Below are 19315 nucleotides of genomic sequence, written 5' to 3'. Positions count from 1 at the left end.
AAAAAATTATTAAAAAATAAATTAAGTTATAAATTATATAGCAAAATAGATTAAATCAACAGAGAATACGTCATAGTTTAGATGGCACCAAAAACTTATTGTTTTCAGCTATTTTAGAGGAAATTTTGTATCGGCTTTTCTCTCTTTGTTGTCCAACCTATTTTATTAAATAAATTTTAAAGCATTTTAGATAGGATGAAAATTGATTTGTTTTTCCAAAAAAACGTTGTACATTGACTTTCTTCTTCTTCTTTTATTATACTAAATAATTTAATTCATTTATTTATTATAAAATTTAACTTTTCATTTTCTATATTAAAAAAAATTTCATAACCTAAGCTCTAGTCAAAGACAATCAACGTAGGTATTGATGGAGAAAGATTTGCATATAATATAATCACGTAAATAGGAATGGTTTGCAAAACATGATGAAATGGAAAAAAGAAGAAGAAGACTACACTTTGGATTTAATTCCCCAATAGTAAACCATTTTATTTTGTTTCTATACATTTAACCCTAATGGGTGCAAATCTCATGCAGATCTCCACCACCACCACCACCAAAAGCTATTTAGGGACATAAATTAATGTTAGTGGTAATGCTAATATTCAAAATAGATTAATGATTTCAATATCTACATTATTTCTTTTAAACCTATCAGCATCAACATTTGCAATTTTTCATTTCATTCTTTTTATACTTTCCCAACTTTTCGAAATCTTAAATAATTAGCTGATAGCTTGCAGGGATCCAATATATGATGGTAATTAATTTTCGATTTTTCTTTTAACTATTTTTGAGTTAAAAAGATTTGAAAAACAACTAATTTCTCCCTATGATTTAAAATTACTGGTTCACACCTTTCTCAATAATTAAGTCAATAAACATTTTTTTAAAAGAGGCGAAGGGTTGAAAGCATCACAAAGTAGTAACGAGTGAAAATGAAATACATACACGTTAGTTATATCTCCTTTATACCCAAACTTAGCCTTCATGACTTTGGCTATTCGTGAGCCATTGTCTTTCACAAGAGTGTGTGAAGATTGGTTGATGTGTCTTCATCTCATAAGGTCATGTGTAGGGAAATGTAATAATTTTTATTTTAAAAATTTTTGGAATTTTATACTATAGACTTTTTTGCACACCCTCAATCTACCTGGAACGAGTGAGAATTGCTAGATGGATGTATCTATAAGCTTTTGGCTTTTGAAACCCAATCAACTTTTTTTTTTTTTTTGGTTAAAGCTGAAAATTTAGTTTAGATTAGACTTGATCATGGGTCAGATCACCCGCCCATACTTGAAGGTTCGCTCGAAAAGTGAGAGGGTTTGGGCAAAAATATAAGCTCGGAAAGTGAGATTGGACAAAAATTAAGACCCGTTTTTTAAACAAGTCGGGCCTCGGGTAGAATTTTTTGGCCAAGGTTCGACCTGAATCATGTGTATATACTTTTTTTTATTTTTAATTTGTTGAGAAACATTTATTTTAATATTTTTAGTGTATTTGATGTACTATATTTTTTAAAATTTGTTTTTATGTAAAAATAATAATCTAAAAAAAATTATTACGGTCGGATTGGGTCAGGTCAAGCTCGGGTTTAGCATTTTTAATATGGGCCGAGTTTGGACAAAATTTTAAGTACATTTTTTGGGCTAGATTGGACCTGAGCCTAAAAAACGAACCTAAAATTCTGCATCAGCCCAGCCCGGCCCGACCCGACCCATTAATAGATTTAGTTGAGCTTTTGGGCATTAAGATTACTGTTTCCATTTTCGGATCTTCATATTTGCTTTCAGTGCCACCTTTTTCTTTTAAACCAACGGTTGAAGAGAGGGTTTGAGCACTTTGTTGTAGTGTTTTTGTTAAGAAACTGGTATTTTAATGGTATAAAATTTTGAAAATATGGAAAAAAAGAAAAAAAATTGCTTTAAAATTTTCGTAAATGAATTTTTTGTATTATTTAAATAAAATACCTTATAATTGTCATTCATGTAAATTTTCAAATAAATTTAATATCTCTATCATATTGATTTACAATATTGTCTATATAACTTGATATTTAACGTTTTAAACTTTTTTACATAAAATAAATATATTTTTTTAAAATTACTCTAAATTTGGCATGTATGATTTATATGAAAGAAATATGAAATATGACAGTTTGATTGTTAAAATTCCAATAGTAGAAAAATTTATAAAAGGGTGTAAAACCATATTAGTTTTATACCAATATAAGTGGATATCTCCCTTTTTACTATACATATTTTATATTATTTTAATAAAAAAACAAGCAAATCAATATTTAACAGAAAATGATTTGTAATATGATTAATCCATACTTTTTTAAGGTACATTTATTAATTCATTCAATGAATGAAATCATATAACTCAAAGAAAAAAATAGCAAACACTCGGTGTAGATGATGAATGACAAGCTCCATCAACACAACAAGCACTAACATCAATAGAACATTATGACACATTGACAATTGCTTCTGTTATAACTCAAGCACGACATATCTGGAGTGATTGCAAGCACTTAATGTGATAAGGAAATTAGCCCCGGATGGTCCAAAGCGGCGGGCAAAAATCGACAAAAGAATCAAGTATTCACCGAACTAGAAAGGACGACAATAAAATCATCCATAAGATCACTTGTAAAACTAAGATTACATGCATAAACAAGACTAAAAAACGTGCTACAAGAGCAGACAAAAACTTTTAAAACTAAAGACTTATTAAACAATGGAAAAGCAAACAAAAAAACATATAAAACTTAAGACAACACGGGTCTAAATCGATACTTGAAATCATTTATTATTATACTCTCAAAACAGAAACAGATTAAGAAGTTGACGAAGAGCTACCTACTTTTCAACAAAAACTATTGATGGCCGGTGGAGTTTTAGCAAGCAACAAGCACCATTATCTGTCTATCACAACTTGTAAAGACAACAAAGATACCCACAAAATAGATTTGCAAACTGAAAAGAGAGAAGACATATGTAGTGAATGAAAATAAGAAAGAAAGGGTTGATGGGAGAGGAAAAAGGCGGGCGATAGCCAGTCCGGAGATTGACACCGCTGCCGAGCAAAACAAAAGATAAAAAACAAATAGCTTATTAATTCATACTTTTTTTTTATACAATTTTGAAGTAAAGATGGGATAATACGATTTGAACTCATACTAAATATCTAAATATGTGTCTAACAAGAATTTTAACCACCGTTTTATAATAATATTATTATTTTATGGTTCTAGAATGATTTGAAATATGATAGTAGAATGATTAAATTCATATTATTTGATGTGGAGAAAGGTTGGTTTGACAGTGACAACATAATTGAATAATAATGTGAGAGGGTGGCGGTCAATTCCTCCAATGCTTGTGCTTTGATTTTTGTTTATAAAAAAGTAATTACAGTTTCCTAATTAGTTAATACCGTTTTGTTAGGAAGAAAAGTATTGCATAATCCTAAATAAGAAATAGCGATTTATTCTTCATGACAAATAATAACATGGAGGACACGTTTGATTCGCTGTATTGGAATAGAGGCGAAAGAGCAAATCAATTGTTTGGTTGAATGTAATGGAATAGAAGCGTAATGATATTCTTGTGTTTGGTTGAATGGAATGGAGGTGTAATAGCATAATGGAAAAAAATTAAAATGACTAGAATACTCTTAGCATAAATTTGTTTAGGTAAATGATTATTGTTATTGTTATTAAATTTTAATAAGATTATTAATATCAATAATAAATAATTTAATCATATTTTAACATAATTATTATTAAATATATTATAATTAAAATATATAATTTAATAAAATTCTTAGTAATCAATATTCTTATATGAATTTATATACTCATTTCCTTTTATATATTAATATACCACATTAACCGGTTTATATTTATATCAATGGCACAAAAAATTTGGGAGAAGATTTTTGAGGACTGCTTTTGTTTGCAAATAAATCATTCATTCTGTGGGGAAAAAAATTATGAATGAGCCTGCTTATTAATTACCTTTTTTATTTTGTACTGAAGTAGTTCCACTGGTTCAAAAGTCGATATATATGTAATATTATTAAAATAATATTTTTTATTTTAATTATTTAAAAATATTTGTAATTAATGCGGTGTATATGAATATACACATTTAATTAGTTTTATTTTTAATAAAATTTTTCTAATTTATTCATTCAATTTTAATCACCTTACAATTTATTCATTGTATTATATCTACTGATCTAATTTTAATATATTGAATATTTGTTTTTTAATCAAGTTCTTTACTTGATTATATCTAATGTTCCAATTTTAAAAAATTCGATTAAAATTTTTGAACTACATCAACTTAAGAAATTCGACCCCAAATTCAAATTAAATATATCAATAAAAATCAACTTACTACATCACCACTTGCAAAATATAACTCTCCAAACATTACTATGGAGTAAACCCCAAAAAAAACAGAACATATATATGTCTTACAATTTTTCTTTAGTTTAGAAGGTTTGATAAGTTACCAAACCTCTTGAATTGCAACTACAGCTTCAGCTTGCCAACAATTTATGTCTGGAGCAAATCGGTAGCTAACAGTCCAATACCTACAAAATTCCACATAGAACATCAATTTACTGGAACAACAGTGGTCAGAATAATGCATATATTGACAACGGTACTATGACTTGAGAACAATTCAGGGACAACATGAAACTGGAAAAAGATCATCAATACAAACTACTACAGCAGCAATAAAATTTTTATTGCAATTCCACCCAAAGTATATGGACGACATCTCATTGCTTCAGCACTAACATAGCACATTATTTTTCTTAATAGAACAATTGGGGAATAAACTGATTTAAACAACAAAGTTGAGTTAGTAAAGGAAGATATGGCAGCTATTAAAAAAACATATCTTACATCTAGATCATACTTTTTAAAACAATCTTCACATAGTGCCCTATCATATGTCCTCTTTGTTTTATTTATTTTCCACATTAGCATGTTGCATCAAAGCTGGACATTGACAACAAACTATGACCAAATCACAATACAAAATTAATACTTAAGCCTGAATACCTTTGCAAACCACATAAATAAATGAAATGAACGAAAAAGGACAGATACGAGGCAATATTTACAATCAAAATAAAGAAAGGTAGCATCAATCTCAACCTTAAGAAAGAAAGTATTTCTGCACACAAATAAATTTATATAGCAAGATTCTAAGATACTCACTTCCTTAAGCATTCATCATAAAAGCCATACACTTGAGTAATCTGCGTTTAAAACATGAAATCATTAACAAGACATGAAACAATAAAGACGATATAACTGGCAATGAAAAATGGAAAACATAAATGACGTACAAATAACATAGCATACCTGACGGCTCTCATGATTTTCCCTGAGAATTGTTATCCGTTGAGGGTAACGCACTTTGAGGGCTACCAAGAGCTGATCAATAATCATCACAAGCAAATTAAGAGTTGCAACTATAAGAACACAATTAATTGCAATCAGTTAAGGTCATTGAAAAATCATTCATAGAATGAACAACAATATTTATAGCATTATTCCTGAGACTCCACCTCATCTAGACTACTTATGACAACAGGAAAGAAAAAAGAATCGATTATACATTATAATCCCTTTGTTGTAGTGATCAACCCACAAGTATGGTAGGATATGAAACCCAAACAGCAAATAGAACTCCAACAGAAAAAATACAAATTTAAACTTTAAAGATGAAACTTTTAAGAGGGGCAGTCATATGGTCCCTAGACCATAAAACAAACACGAAAAATACCCCCCAAAAAAATTCTAACAAAAAGAAGTAGAAAAAAACAATAAAAGAATGTAAAATTAAATAGATAATCAATCTCTGCAAGTAGCAAGACACTATTTCATAGAACAAACAGAGAGCAATTTACACAATATAAATGGGCTTAAGCAGGTTTGGCCAACAGCAGACAACTTTAGAAACAACATAAGTCATCTTAGAACAACATAAATTAGGACATACAATGCTGCAAACAACCTCAGCACCCTTTGCAAACCTACTGAAGCTTTTAAGCAATGGTAATATCCAATGGTAATAACCTTGAACAACATAAATTCGTCTTCTTTCGTCTGAACTTTTAAGGGCTTAAAAAGCCAAAACTTAACTACTACACTCTACTCTTTAAGCAATGGTAATATCCAAAGGATCCCTTTTACACCGAAGAATGTAGCTTCAGTCCACATTGCATCCGACGATTAGTTTCTACATCTAAACCTTTTATGGACTCATCAAAATGCAATGTCAAAATTAAAGTATTTTTCTTTTCAGTTTGCAATTGAAGAATAAAAAGTGCCAGTTTCTTGATTTTTACTTTAGGTGGAAAAGTATTACACATACGAATCTTCTGCTAAACCACAATACAGCCAAACAATCAAATCAACAATTTAGCAAATTACAGGAATCAACAACAAAATAGAAAAAGAACTTCAAATTTAACATGATGCGATAAAAATCGAAATACCCAAATCCAGTTTCTCAATTTAATTTCAAACAGAAACCCCTACTATATGAGATTAAGCAAATGGAAATTAGCAATTTAGCATAATCATACCACTTAGACGCAAGTTCATTTTTTGGACAACCGATTCATACATGATAATAACTTGCATGTGAACATTAGCAGTCTAACGTATGCATTCATGATAATATGAAGGTTAGGAAGTAAATTATTAGAGAGACAGAGAGAGCAAATTTGTAAAAATAAAATAATAATAAGGTTGTATCTTCCTTACCGGTTCCAATGGACAGAACACAGTCTCACCGATGGAGAAGAACGAAAAACGTGAGATGGAGGCTGCTTTCTGATCGGTGTTTGAAGTCCAGTTGTGACGCCAAAGAGAGGTAAGACAGAAAGGTAGAAGCGTGAATCGGTGGAGACAGAAAGGTAAGACAGAAAGGTGAGGAGAGTGGAGAAGAAAGGTAGAAGGAAGAAACAGAAGACGTGGATTTTGGGTAAGACAGAAGCGTGAAAAAATTATAAAAAATTATAAAAAATTATAAAAAATTATAAAAAATTATAAAAAATTTTGGTTTCGTTATTAATATTTTAGATCATTTTTATATGACCACTCTCCGTTAAATGGTTAATGGAAATGATGGTGTTACCTTTCTTCTAACTAGTATAATAACATATTTAGTCCTTAATGTTCACACATTTTATCAGTTTAATCCCAATTCTAAATAGTTCAATAATTTTAAACTCATTTTTATAAATTTTATCAATTTTGTCCTAACTCATATAATTAAATGATTTTCATATATTATGAAAAGTATAAAGTATAATATTATTTATATTTTTTGAGGAAATATTATATTATTTATATCTAGTTTAGGGTTTCATTTGCTCAAAATTTTGAATTTTTTTATTATGTTGTTTTTTCTTTGCATGGTAGAGATTAGGGGGAAGTGCTATATTTATAAATAATATTATATAAATAACATATATTTTGCACTGATGAAAAATGTTATATTTAGAAGAAATGAGATTAATTATTATACAATGTTATATTTAGTGCCCATTTGAACTTAGAAAAATGAGATTTTTTTATTATGATTTTCTTTCCACTTTCAAAAAAAAATTATTAAAAAATAAATTATTTTACACCTTCAAGTACCAGTAAGTAGGTGTTAAAAAATATATTATGTTTGTAAATGAAAAGCAATTAACTGTATATAAAGAATTCAAATGATTGTCAATAATGTCTTGGTTGTGTTGGTAAGTGTTGATGTCTGTATCCAACAAGGAGGAGATGGCGACTAAGCTAGGTGGTTCACCTCGTTAGGTACAAGGCGAAGAGCTACTGTGAATGGCATTTCAGTCTTCAGATGAAGGTAGGATTAAAGTCTAGTCAAAAGGGTTAAGGAGGAGAGAGAGAGAGAGAGAGAGAGAGAGAGATCCATTTTTCCAGTGCATCTAAGAGTTTTTATACTCTTAGCTATGATTCCAATATGCCACATGTAGAGTCCCCATTGGTGGGTTAGATACCAAGTGGTCCACCACCATAGGCTTAGGTAAGGTGGCGATTAGATGTGCTATCAACCATTTCAGATGGGATGTAGTAGTTGAGCTTAGAGATGGTAGTTAGTGAGTGGAGCCCATATAGACCCACGCAAATGTTAAGCCAAGGAGTATTTTCGAAGGGTCTGCTCGAGAAGTAGGTGGGGCCTTCGTGAGGTGTAAATTTGAGGGGTGCACCCTAGGAGTTGTCTCCAAGGAGTGAGGGTATAACAATTGCTCCTCAGTCGAGAGGGAGGTTATACAGTGGCCTCTCTTGAGACATTGTTAGGTGTTAAGTTGTCTAAAACATTGGGTGAGAATTACTGTGCTGAATTAGAAGTTTAAATTTTGAAATGTTATGAGCTTGCATTTGGATGTACTTTTGTGGTTTGTATTGCTTGGAGGTGCACGAATGTGTGTACTTGCATTTATGGTTATGTGTTATAGTGCATTATAGGGAAACATTGCTAATTATTATCTGACGTTTCAACATTTAAACTCATCAAGTGTCTAGTTCTCATTAGTGCTTGTTGAAATGTATTCTAGAAGCTTCCTTGGACCGAAAGGTTTATAAAGTGCTCGGGTTCATTAATGGTTGTTTTTTTACCAAAGTTCAAAAAATTTCTAAGTTTCCAAAGTTTTTAAACTAAGCTTTCTAAGTTTTAAACTTTTCTTTCTTTGTTTTGAGTTTGTACTTCACCAACGTGAGTCAAATCGGCGTAAGGGGTAACTTTTGGTAAGTTTGTTTGCTTGATATTGTTTTTAGGTATTCTTTTAGTCAAATATTGTGGGGGAAAATTAGGTCGGGGAGGCTGGTAGTAACAAGACGAAAGATATGAGGGAAGTTTAGGATGGAGACATAAGGGTCAAATGGAAACAAATTGGGTTCATGAACTTCAAGACAAACTAATATAATGGTACAAGCGTCATGAATTTGTTATAATCAGATAGATGATCCATGAGTATTAGATTGACATAGATCTACGTTACTTTCTATGGTTCATGGTTAGGGGATTATTGTTCTTTTATTTTGATGACGTATTTTGAATTATCTCGAAGGCACTTGTATCGTGCAGTTTTTGAATTTGGAACAAACAAGCTTGAGTGCAATCACGTGCAACATATGATGATGAGCCTATCCCACTTCCCGCTCGACCTGACCCACTTGTTAACGATAACTATCATAGTTGTAGTAGCATGGCTGAGCTCGTGAGAGTGCACTTGTTGTCAATGAGTCTGCCAACCCCATGTTCATAGCCTGGAACCTCTTTAGGTCATCCATTATTTGCATCTAGATGTTGCTTATTCGAGCCAACAATAGTCATCATACTAGTTTGTCAAGAATACTTTGTACCCATTTCCTTTAACTATATCTCTAAGCTTTGGTATGGTGTAGATACCAAACTTTTAAGGTTTCTTTTAGTAGCTTTTACACTTCGAGTCTTGCCTTGGTCAAGGAGCCAATTGATAACTCGATGACATTTTGCTTGAAGTCGCCATCTGTAAATGTCAAATTCTTCAATAAAAAACAAAACTAGACACACAAGAGTTGAGTCATTGTTCTATTCGCCAACTCTTTATTTTTAATTGTAAAAAACAAGATTTCTGAAAGGAATCTTAAAAATATGATAGCAACAGCTTGACACCTATAGATGTTGAGTCTAGAGTAATAACAATTCATCAGTAACGAATAATTGAATAATAAAATAATAGATTATGCAAATATAATGTGCCAAATACATTGAAACTCAATACTCGTAGATGTTGAGATATCCCTAAAAAATTATTCTAAAACAAAATTAATGAGATAATAATAGATATAATATTAAAATCTATAATATATATAAATTTAAACTTTAGAGACAATATTATTAAGAGTGATAATGATGAATCCTGTATCGTAAAACGGATATAAAATTAAACGCCTATATAATAAAATTTGGTATAAAGAAATCCATGAAAAACATGTGAATGGAAGTGAAGGTGATTTCATTTGTGAGGTCCTTTTAGTTTTCCAATTTCTTCTCTTTATTTATAGTGGTAATTATTAATGGAAACTTGACCCCGTTCTGCCACATATCAATCACTTTACACAGGGATTGGACCTTCAGTGCATCGCTACACCTACTCCAAATCCGATACGAGTTGATAAAACGGTGGTACAACATACATTCTATTCGCCCATAATGTTCCCTATATATATTATTTACATTTTTTTTATTGTATTGATGTCATACGGATATTAATTAAATTTATATTTTTATTAAATAATTATTTAATAATACTTTTATCTTTTCATAATTTTTATATAATTTTTAAATTTCAATAGATTTATAAACAAATTTTTTACCACTTCATTATTAATAATTATTGAATAATTTTTTTATAATTAGACTTTTAATATTAATTTTTTTTTCACCAACATGATAACCTTTTGATGTGCTATAGAAAAATAACAACATTATGATAAATAATTGGAGTGTAGTTATTATTTTTTTACGCAAAATTTAAACTAACTTTTTTATTTTAATTTCTTACATATTGCAGTGTATTTTTATTAGTGTTATTAAGCATTTGATTGAATTGGTGTTAACCATTAATCAAGTTTCAACTCAATTATGAAACAATTTTTTTTCAAGACTAAGATGTCATGGATACCTATTTAGTAGAATATTGTATAATATCTGACTTTCCCCGAACCGAACATAAATTAAAAAGCCTCTCTTATGCATACGTAAACATGATATAGGGTTAAATGAATTATAGCAAGTGGATCGATACTGAACGGGTGTATGAAATTAAAGTCTATATATCTAGTAGATCCGTATAGGCGATCATATAAAGGGAATGATTTTAGATCGAAGCAATTTGATGAATTTCTTCTAAAAGTTCATATCAAAATAGTACTAGTTGATGAGAGTTACTTCGAAAACAAAAAAAATAAAGTCGATTTTTTTTGGTTATTCCCTCAATTCGAATAAAATGTAAATTGGACCTAGTATGTATGAGTTGGAGATCAAAATCTATATAGATAAAATTTATAGTGGGATCTCAAAAAACAAGCAATTTCTGCTGGGCCTTTATCCTTCTTCTTTTTTTGGTTCATTAGGGTTTTTATTAGTTAGAATTTCTAGTTATCTTGGTAGAAATTTGATATCTTTATTTTCGTCTCAGTAAATAGTTTTTTTTTCACAAGGAATCGTGATGTCTTTCTATGGGATCGCAGGCCTCTTTATTAGTTCCTATTTGTGGTGCACGATTTTTTGGAATGTAGGTAAATTGTATTATTTTAAGGGCATGCTTTCATTTTATATCTTTTATATAGAAAAACAACAAAATACAAACACATAATATCGTTCAACGAGATTCCTATTTGTAAATTGTATTAATTTCTTATAAATATATTTGTTATATAATTTTATTTTTCACCCGCATCTTGAATTTATCATAATTTAGTATATATTAAGTATTTAACTAATTTGATACTATTTTTGAAGTTTTAAATTTGTAGATTTGGTGTCCGTATTTGCAAAAAAGATTCACTAAATATAATAATAAGATTAGAATAATTATCATAGGAGAGAGCGAAATGATATGCAGAAAAAGAGAAAAAGAAACCCACATTAATGTTACATGATTTATGGGGAAGTTGAGCACTTACTCTAGTTATAATAATAAGTTCAAATGTTGTCATATGTATTATTGTATAAAAAGATAAAATGAAATTGATTAGGAGAATCTATTAATTATTAATACGGATTGAGTATTAGTATATTCGTTACATTTTCAGAGAAGAAAATTAGAAAGTTGATAGACTAATTAAACTAATTTAACATATAACATATGATTTATGCTTGTACGAGTATCCTCGCTAAGGGAATGGATCAGATTATGTAATTATTTAACTACTTTTTCTGTAAAAAAAATTGAATGCATCGTTTAGTTGTAGTAATATTGTAGATACATTAGAAATTAGTCAAAAGTGGAAGTCGGTCCATAGTTGTGTGAAAGAAAATTAAGAGTAAAAAGAGCGGTTATACCGCGTTTCCCAATTTTTATTTGGGTTGTCCAAGATTGCGACCTCCGCCTCCACCGTAGTTTACCCTTTCCAATATGTCCCTCCGCAACATTCATCCTAAAATTTCCTATATAAAGGCAAGGAGAAGCTACCTTGCTTTGCATTCATTTGCGTATGCTCCATCAGAATTAAAAAGCAGCAAAGGTAGAGATATAGAGAGCGGATATGCCTTGCCTTTACATCTCAACTAACCTCAACTTAGACGAGGTTGACACCGATCCCCTCTTCTCTCAAGCCACCAGGGCCGTCGCCTCCATTATCGGAAGACCTGAACACGTAATCTCTTCTTTCTCTTTTATGTTATGATTTTATCTACTTTTACTCTGTTTCTTGCTTTCTATCGTTTTGGTCATGGATGGAAAGCTTCCATGTTTTCATCTAGATGGTAACATGACCAAGATTACCATGAACGGCATAATATTCCATTCATTCCTTGTTTAACTTAATCATTTGACTTCTTTTTTTTCTTTATATAAAAGGAAAAACTTTGGTGATAAAAATATTGATAGATTCAGTTCAGGGGAAGAGCCAGCTGCTGAGTATCAAATATCTAAAGTCAATGAAAATAGAAAAAAAAAAGGGGTTTAATTTGATAGAAGATATATTACATGTGTGTTTATAGATAGTGGTTTGTAATATTGGATGATTGTGCAACAGGGTGTAGCATGTAATTTTCCAGCAATATCAAATATTGTATTGGCTTTAGCAACAAGATGAGAAACTATGAATTAAAAAAAGGGTGAAAACATGGCCCTAGTCCCTAGATTTGGTATGCTATCAAAGAAATATATCTAATATAAATTAGATTAGAGGAACCTCAATTTCCTTTGTGGTCCTCTATCATGGCAATTGTCTGTATGAGTACGTAAGGATGCACTCACTCGGAGAAGAAGAGAAGAGGGCAAATGGGAGAAGCTGGTCCCTACGGAGTCATAACATGATTAAAGCATTTCTGCTACAGTCTAGCCCACCAAACCATCTCATCACCTTTAACATCATTCAGACAGAAGTGGTTTTAGATAAGTTAATTAATTGCGTGCTTTTCAAGCACATCATCATCATCATTAGCTAATAATAGTTTGTTCTCTGTCTCTCTTTGATCGTTTTTGTTTTGAATAAATAATAATATATGCATGCAATGGGCGCAGTTCGTGATGGTGATACTGAAGGGATCATTGGCAATAAGGTTTAACGGGAACAAGGAGCCAGCGGCGTACGCTGAGATAGTCTCAATGGGCGGCATTAATAGAGAGGTGAAGAGAAGGTTGATTGCCACATTGGGCACCATTTTAGAGAACACCTTGTCTATTCCCACAACTCGTTTTGTTCTCAAAGTCTATGATATAAATGCAAACCGCTCTAAACTATAATATATATACCCTTTACATTAATTACTTAAATTAAGTACTACACTTACGCCTATCCCTAGCGCGGAATCATTTTTCTTTTTACTTTGTTATTACATTCAGTGCTCAATTTGTCAAATATAAACCAATCATGTGACATTAATGTGTGAATTTTTTCTGTATCATCAATTCCATTTCTCTTCTATAATAATTAGAGTTAGAATCTTCAAAATCAAGTTATAATATATCTTTTATTGAATTCTAATTTTTTATATTTAAGTTTTTAATTTACATCGATTTTAGTTTCATCTTTAAATAATTTTAACTCTCATTCTTGCTCATTAAAATAAGAGAGATAAATTACATTATTAGTCATAACTAAAAAATGTTTCCATTTGGTCAATAATGTTTTCAAGATTGTTTTTTTTTTTGTCACTTAACCATTGAGTGGTTTACGGTGGCACTTTTTTAGTTGGTATAATAACAATTTTAGTCCTCAACTTTTATATATTTAGATTACCTTCTAATATATGTTGTCTTTTGCATTACAAAACATTATTTGTTATATTAATTAAACTTTAGTTAATTGATGAGCTAATATTATCTTAACAATTTGCTTTACTTGCAAAATCATTGAGGACATCCACACAAAAAAAATTAAATAAACACGTGAAAATTTTATTAAATTAAACAGTTTGAAACATTATGGTAATTTGTGACGAAATTACTATACTAATGGTACAAATCCTAATACTGTAGCCCTCCCTTGAGTCTCTAATAGGACATATTGATCTTTTGCATAAGACAACATCTCAACTTAGTATTTAATCGAACCATAGACTTTGATCTCAACTATCATGGATTTAAATTGTGCCACCTTACAAGAATTCACTTCAAATTCACTAAATCAACCTAAACACTCAAGCTGATAATCTAGAAAATCATCCAAGGCACTAAAACTAAAAAGCTACTAAGATGAAACAAATAAGAGAAGTAAAGTACTCAAGAAATGCTCTAAGTGTCGGAATAACTCAATAGTGAAAGAGACAAATGAGGTTAGGGGTACTTCTATTTATAGTTAATCTATTTTACATTAATAATATAGATTGAGTTATATTAACAATATGAATTAAATTAAATAAGAAACTGAAACATTTATTTAAGGAGTGAAAACCACAAAATCATTTGTTTAAGAAAACCCTTGGTAAAGAACTGAAATCAATTTATTTAAAAATCAGACGACTTGGCATATCGGCGGGTTTTTTTACTAAATTATTATAAAAAAATTTAAAAAATTCTAAAATATTATATTTTTTATTTACCAAAATATACCAAAAAAATAAAAAATAGAAAGAAAAAAAAAGCTGCGCCGATTTGATAGGACCCTGGTGGAGGGTTTCTGATTGGCGGCACCAAATGTGCCATACTGATTGGCGGCACCGATGGTGCCAATGAGGTTGGCGGCACTGCCCTTATATTAGGGCCCATCGGTGGGGGGGGAGAGAAGGAGAGGGAAAGAAGAAGAAAGAAAGAAAGAAAGAAAAGGAGAGGAGAGGAAAGAAAGAAAAGGAAAGGAGAGGAAAGAAAGTAAAAGAAGGAAAGAAAAGGAAAGGAGAAGAAAAAAAAAGAAAGAAAAAGAAGGAAAGGAGAAAATAAAAAAAAAAAGAAAGAAGAAGAAAGGAAAGGAAGGAAAAAAAGAAAAAAAAAGAAATTTTTATTAATAAATTAAATTTTTTGTAATATTTGTGTGTTGAAAATTTATGTTATGTATATTATACGTGTTTTTTTATTTTATTTAGCATATATATTTTATGAGATATATTTAGCATGAAAAAATTCATGGTATGTACATTGTATGTTGATTAGGAAATTTTTTTATGAAATTTACTTAGGATGTTGAAATTAGTTTTTTTAGGAAAAATAGCACTAAAAATAAAATGATAAAAAATATATATTTAAGAAAGCATAAAATACGAAAAGAAGAAACGAAAATTGTACATTCACCGAAAGTAATAAAATGCGAAAAAAATTGTATATTTAATAAATTTCAAACATAATGCACTGAAATAATGTAAAATGATAAAATTAAAAATTAAGATATTTTTTAAAATAATAAAATGTGGATAAAAAAATACAAACAAATGACCGAAGTAAGAGTGTATTACTAACTTTTTTAAAAATTCAGAAATAATTAATACAAATATTTCAAACAAAATGCACTGAAATAATATAAAATAATAAAATACGAAAATAAAATATTTTTATTGAAAGTAATAAAAATCGGGAAAATAATATGAGCAAAGGGTAATGATAAGGGTTTTTTTCTTACACCAAATTAATTTAAAAAACACACTAAATTAACAAATTTCAAACATTATGCACTGAAATAATGTAAAATTATAAAATTAAAACTTATAATATTTTCTAAAATAATAAAATGCAGAGAAAAAATACGAACAAATGGCCGAAGTAAGAGTGTATTACAAACTTTTTTAAAAATTCAGAAACAATTAATACAAATATTTCAAACAAAATGCACTGGAATAATATAAACTAATAAAATACGAAAATAAAATATTTTTATTGAAAGTAATAAAAATCGAGAAAATAATACGAGAAAAGGGCAGTGATAATGATTTTTTTCTTACACCAATTTAATTTTAAAAACACACTAAATTAATAAATTTCAAACATTATGCACTGAAATAATGTAAAATTATAAAATTAAAAATTATAATATTTTCTAAAATAATAAAATACGGAGAGAAAAATACGAACAAATGGCCGAAGTAAGAGTGTATTACAAACTTTTTTTTCAACTTGCAGGCATCGCAATGGCTTCATTGATTCGAACCGATAGACACATATCTGATGCGGCTAATAACACGGTATGATTTATTATTTGTTAATTACGAGTTCTATTTATTTAAAAAGGATATACGTAGTATATACAAATAATTCATGTTATCGTAATATTTTTTCTGTAATTTAACACTATCAAGACTTGTACCGATTATTAAGGGGCCGTACTAGTGTTTTAAAGAAAGCTCCGGATGCACGATTGATGCCGTACTTGGAGCAAGCCGGATTTGGGCCAGCAGCACTGATCCGGTCCTCCGATTTGCGCTATGATTTGTTATCTGTGCTAGTGGAACGGTGGCTCCCAGAGACCCACACTTTTCATTTTTCGTGCGGGGAGTGCACGGTTACATTGGAGGATGTTGCAATGCAGCTTGGGCTCCCAATTGACGGGAGTATCTTCATTTACCGATCCGGCTGCACTTTGTTATGAGCTCTTGGGGGACTCACTAGGGGACGGTGAGACAAATTTTACGGGCTTACAATTTACATGGCTGAAAGCCAAATTTGGACAATTATCAGCGACTGCCACTGAAGGTGAGTTGATGTGCGTTGCTCGAGCGTACATCATGCATATCGTAGGGGGAGTACTCATGCCTGATGCAAACAACGACAATGTGAATTTGATGTACTTGCCCATGTTAGCTAATTTGTCCACTGTTAGCTCGTATAGCTGGAGCTCCGCCATTCTAGCAGTGTTGTACCGGGAGCTTTGTCAGGTGGCAAACCCGGATGTTGTAGGCATGGGCGGATGCCTCCCATTGCTGCAGTCCTGGACGCTCTATCGGATGCCATTTTTGGCATCCGTTAGTCACCAACCGTATGTCTATCCACTGTTGAACAGGTGATAAAATATTGACTAATGTTACCAACCCTAAACCCTATATTTGTTTTTTGTAGGTCGAGTGCTCGTCCAGGTATCGGGAGGTCGTACACTGTCCTGATATACAGCCTCATGATCGAACAGTGTGCCCGGGAAGGGGTGAGCTGCTATTCTAATATTTATGACATCTTACTCTCTATATCTTACTCACACGTTATGGCTCTAACTCGTTACAATGTTATTAATCATGCAGTTTATATGGATGTCATACCGTAGGCCGAAAATTACAGATGTGGTACCCTCGTCCGCATACGTTGATTCCCACATATGGTGCACTAACACACCAATTATCAATTTTAACATGGTCGAGTGGTATCACGGAGATCGGGTGCTACGACAGTTTGGCTGCATCCAACCTATCCCGGATCCGTCGTGCGAGGTGGGGGAAGTTTACGGCATGAATAAGAAAGGAAAATCGATGTTGGATTGGGGAATTAAGCACCGAAAATTTGTGGTGCTGTGGAACGACTGATTGCGTCGAAGACCTCATATGGTTATGGCTACCAACTCGCAACCATCATTAGAGTATATACAATGATACTATAGTTGCGGGAATCTATATATACTTGGAGCCCAGTCGACTGTAGTCCCCCCGCACGTGCAACACCCTGGGGGATCGGACGCGGCGGGCCTGACGGATTCAGATCCTGTGGCATATTATTCTCCGCAACCACCAGAGCCCGAGCAGTAGCCCCAGCCAGATCCGGAACAATCACAGTCACATGTGGATTCACATGGCTATCGTCCGAATTTGGCGGGCGGTGACTATTTTTCGAGCTTCGCAGGGGGCGAATACGCCTATGAGTTTGAACTCTTTAGATCCTACCCGCCGCAGTACGACATGCGCGGCCCGTCCGACCCATATCCGCAGCATCATGGGACTCATTCTGGTTCAAGTTCGTTGGTGCAGAACGAGCCACAGGATTTTTCCTCTATGTTTGCCACACCCCTACCTGCGCCGAATGATGATGTTGGTCGTCGCCCCAGAACGTGATCGTCGACCTCCTAATAGGCCTACCCCTAGGATAACACCATCGAACCATCAATTTTAGGGGTTTAATGCACTTTTTGTATAAATTTAATATTTCTAATTTAATATTTCCTTACTTCTGAACTTTTTTGTATAAATTTAATTATTCTATTTTTTAATTATATTAAAGCTGAATCCAATTATAAATGCCTCCATTTTCGATATAATTTTAATAATTCCAAATGCGCACATGGTATTTTATAACTTAGTTTGGATACAATTTAGATACAATTTAAGCATAAGCATAAGCTGAATAATAAAAATTATTTCAAATGAATTATACTTTTTATAACACTATACATAAAAATTTTACAGCATTAGGTCAATTCCGACCCGATCCGGACGAATGTCCAACATGAAAGTTTCGGTTAGGGCATTTATTTCGACTATGACCACTTAACCTGCATATTCCACAACGCTTTCCGTCAGATTTCTCCCTAATGTCCTTCTCATTACGGATTCTGCTTGACTGCGGACGACCCCTAGGATTCCTGCGTAGCCCTCTGTCTGAGAGAAGCTCAAAATTCGTCGGCGGCACCTCCCACGTAGATAGGTCAGGCAAGACTGGGAACTCATTCTCCCAGACACACAATGTGTGCTCCAGCGTGTACACATCATCGACATATTGTTCAACATCAAGGTTGACTTTAGCACACACTGCCACGACATGCGCACAGGAATAATGAACTATTTCGAACCTCCTGCACACGCACCGTCTGTTCCAGAGATCAACTCCGTAGGACCTAGTTGGTATACCAGGTCGATGACTGATGGTCTCAGTAACTTGAAACGTTTCCAGTCGTCGTGAATATATTTCTACATTCATTTACCTCGCCAACCGATGGTTTGCGACTATTGCATCCCTGACAAGTTTCTACAAACACGTGTCCCGCCTGAATCTGGTCGACTTGCTGCTGACCCATTCTTGGCATCAAAGTAGCCAGCCTGTAGAAAGTAGCAGAAAATACAGATGCAATCGAAAGATGATATGTTTTCAACAAGACAGCGTTGATCCCCTTGACTAAGTTTGTGGTCATTTGGCCATAACG

General features: G+C 31.9%; 2 protein-coding genes across 2 annotated transcripts; one reads left to right on the top strand and one right to left on the bottom strand.

Moving 5' to 3' along the window:
- The first annotated feature begins 12123 nt into the window (after positions 1-12123).
- Positions 12124-13730, top strand: LOC107890930 (macrophage migration inhibitory factor homolog). Its single transcript, XM_016815538.2, has 2 exons — positions 12124-12424; positions 13297-13730. The coding sequence occupies exons 1-2, from the start codon at positions 12314-12316 to the stop codon at positions 13516-13518; spliced, it is 333 nt and encodes a 110-aa protein (XP_016671027.1). The 5' UTR covers positions 12124-12313; the 3' UTR covers positions 13519-13730.
- Positions 13731-18588: 4858 nt separating this feature from the next.
- LOC107892488 (uncharacterized) lies at positions 18589-19092 on the bottom strand. The gene has a single exon (XM_016817564.1). It carries the CDS (start codon positions 19090-19092, stop codon positions 18589-18591), a length of 504 nt encoding a protein of 167 aa, XP_016673053.1.
- Positions 19093-19315: the final 223 nt, after the last annotated feature.

The sequence above is a fragment of the Gossypium hirsutum genome, chromosome D09 (genome assembly GCF_007990345.1).
Source record: "Gossypium hirsutum isolate 1008001.06 chromosome D09, Gossypium_hirsutum_v2.1, whole genome shotgun sequence".
In the NCBI taxonomy this organism is placed as follows: Eukaryota; Viridiplantae; Streptophyta; class Magnoliopsida; order Malvales; family Malvaceae; genus Gossypium; species Gossypium hirsutum.
This window is presented reverse-complemented; position numbering and strand designations above follow the sequence as displayed.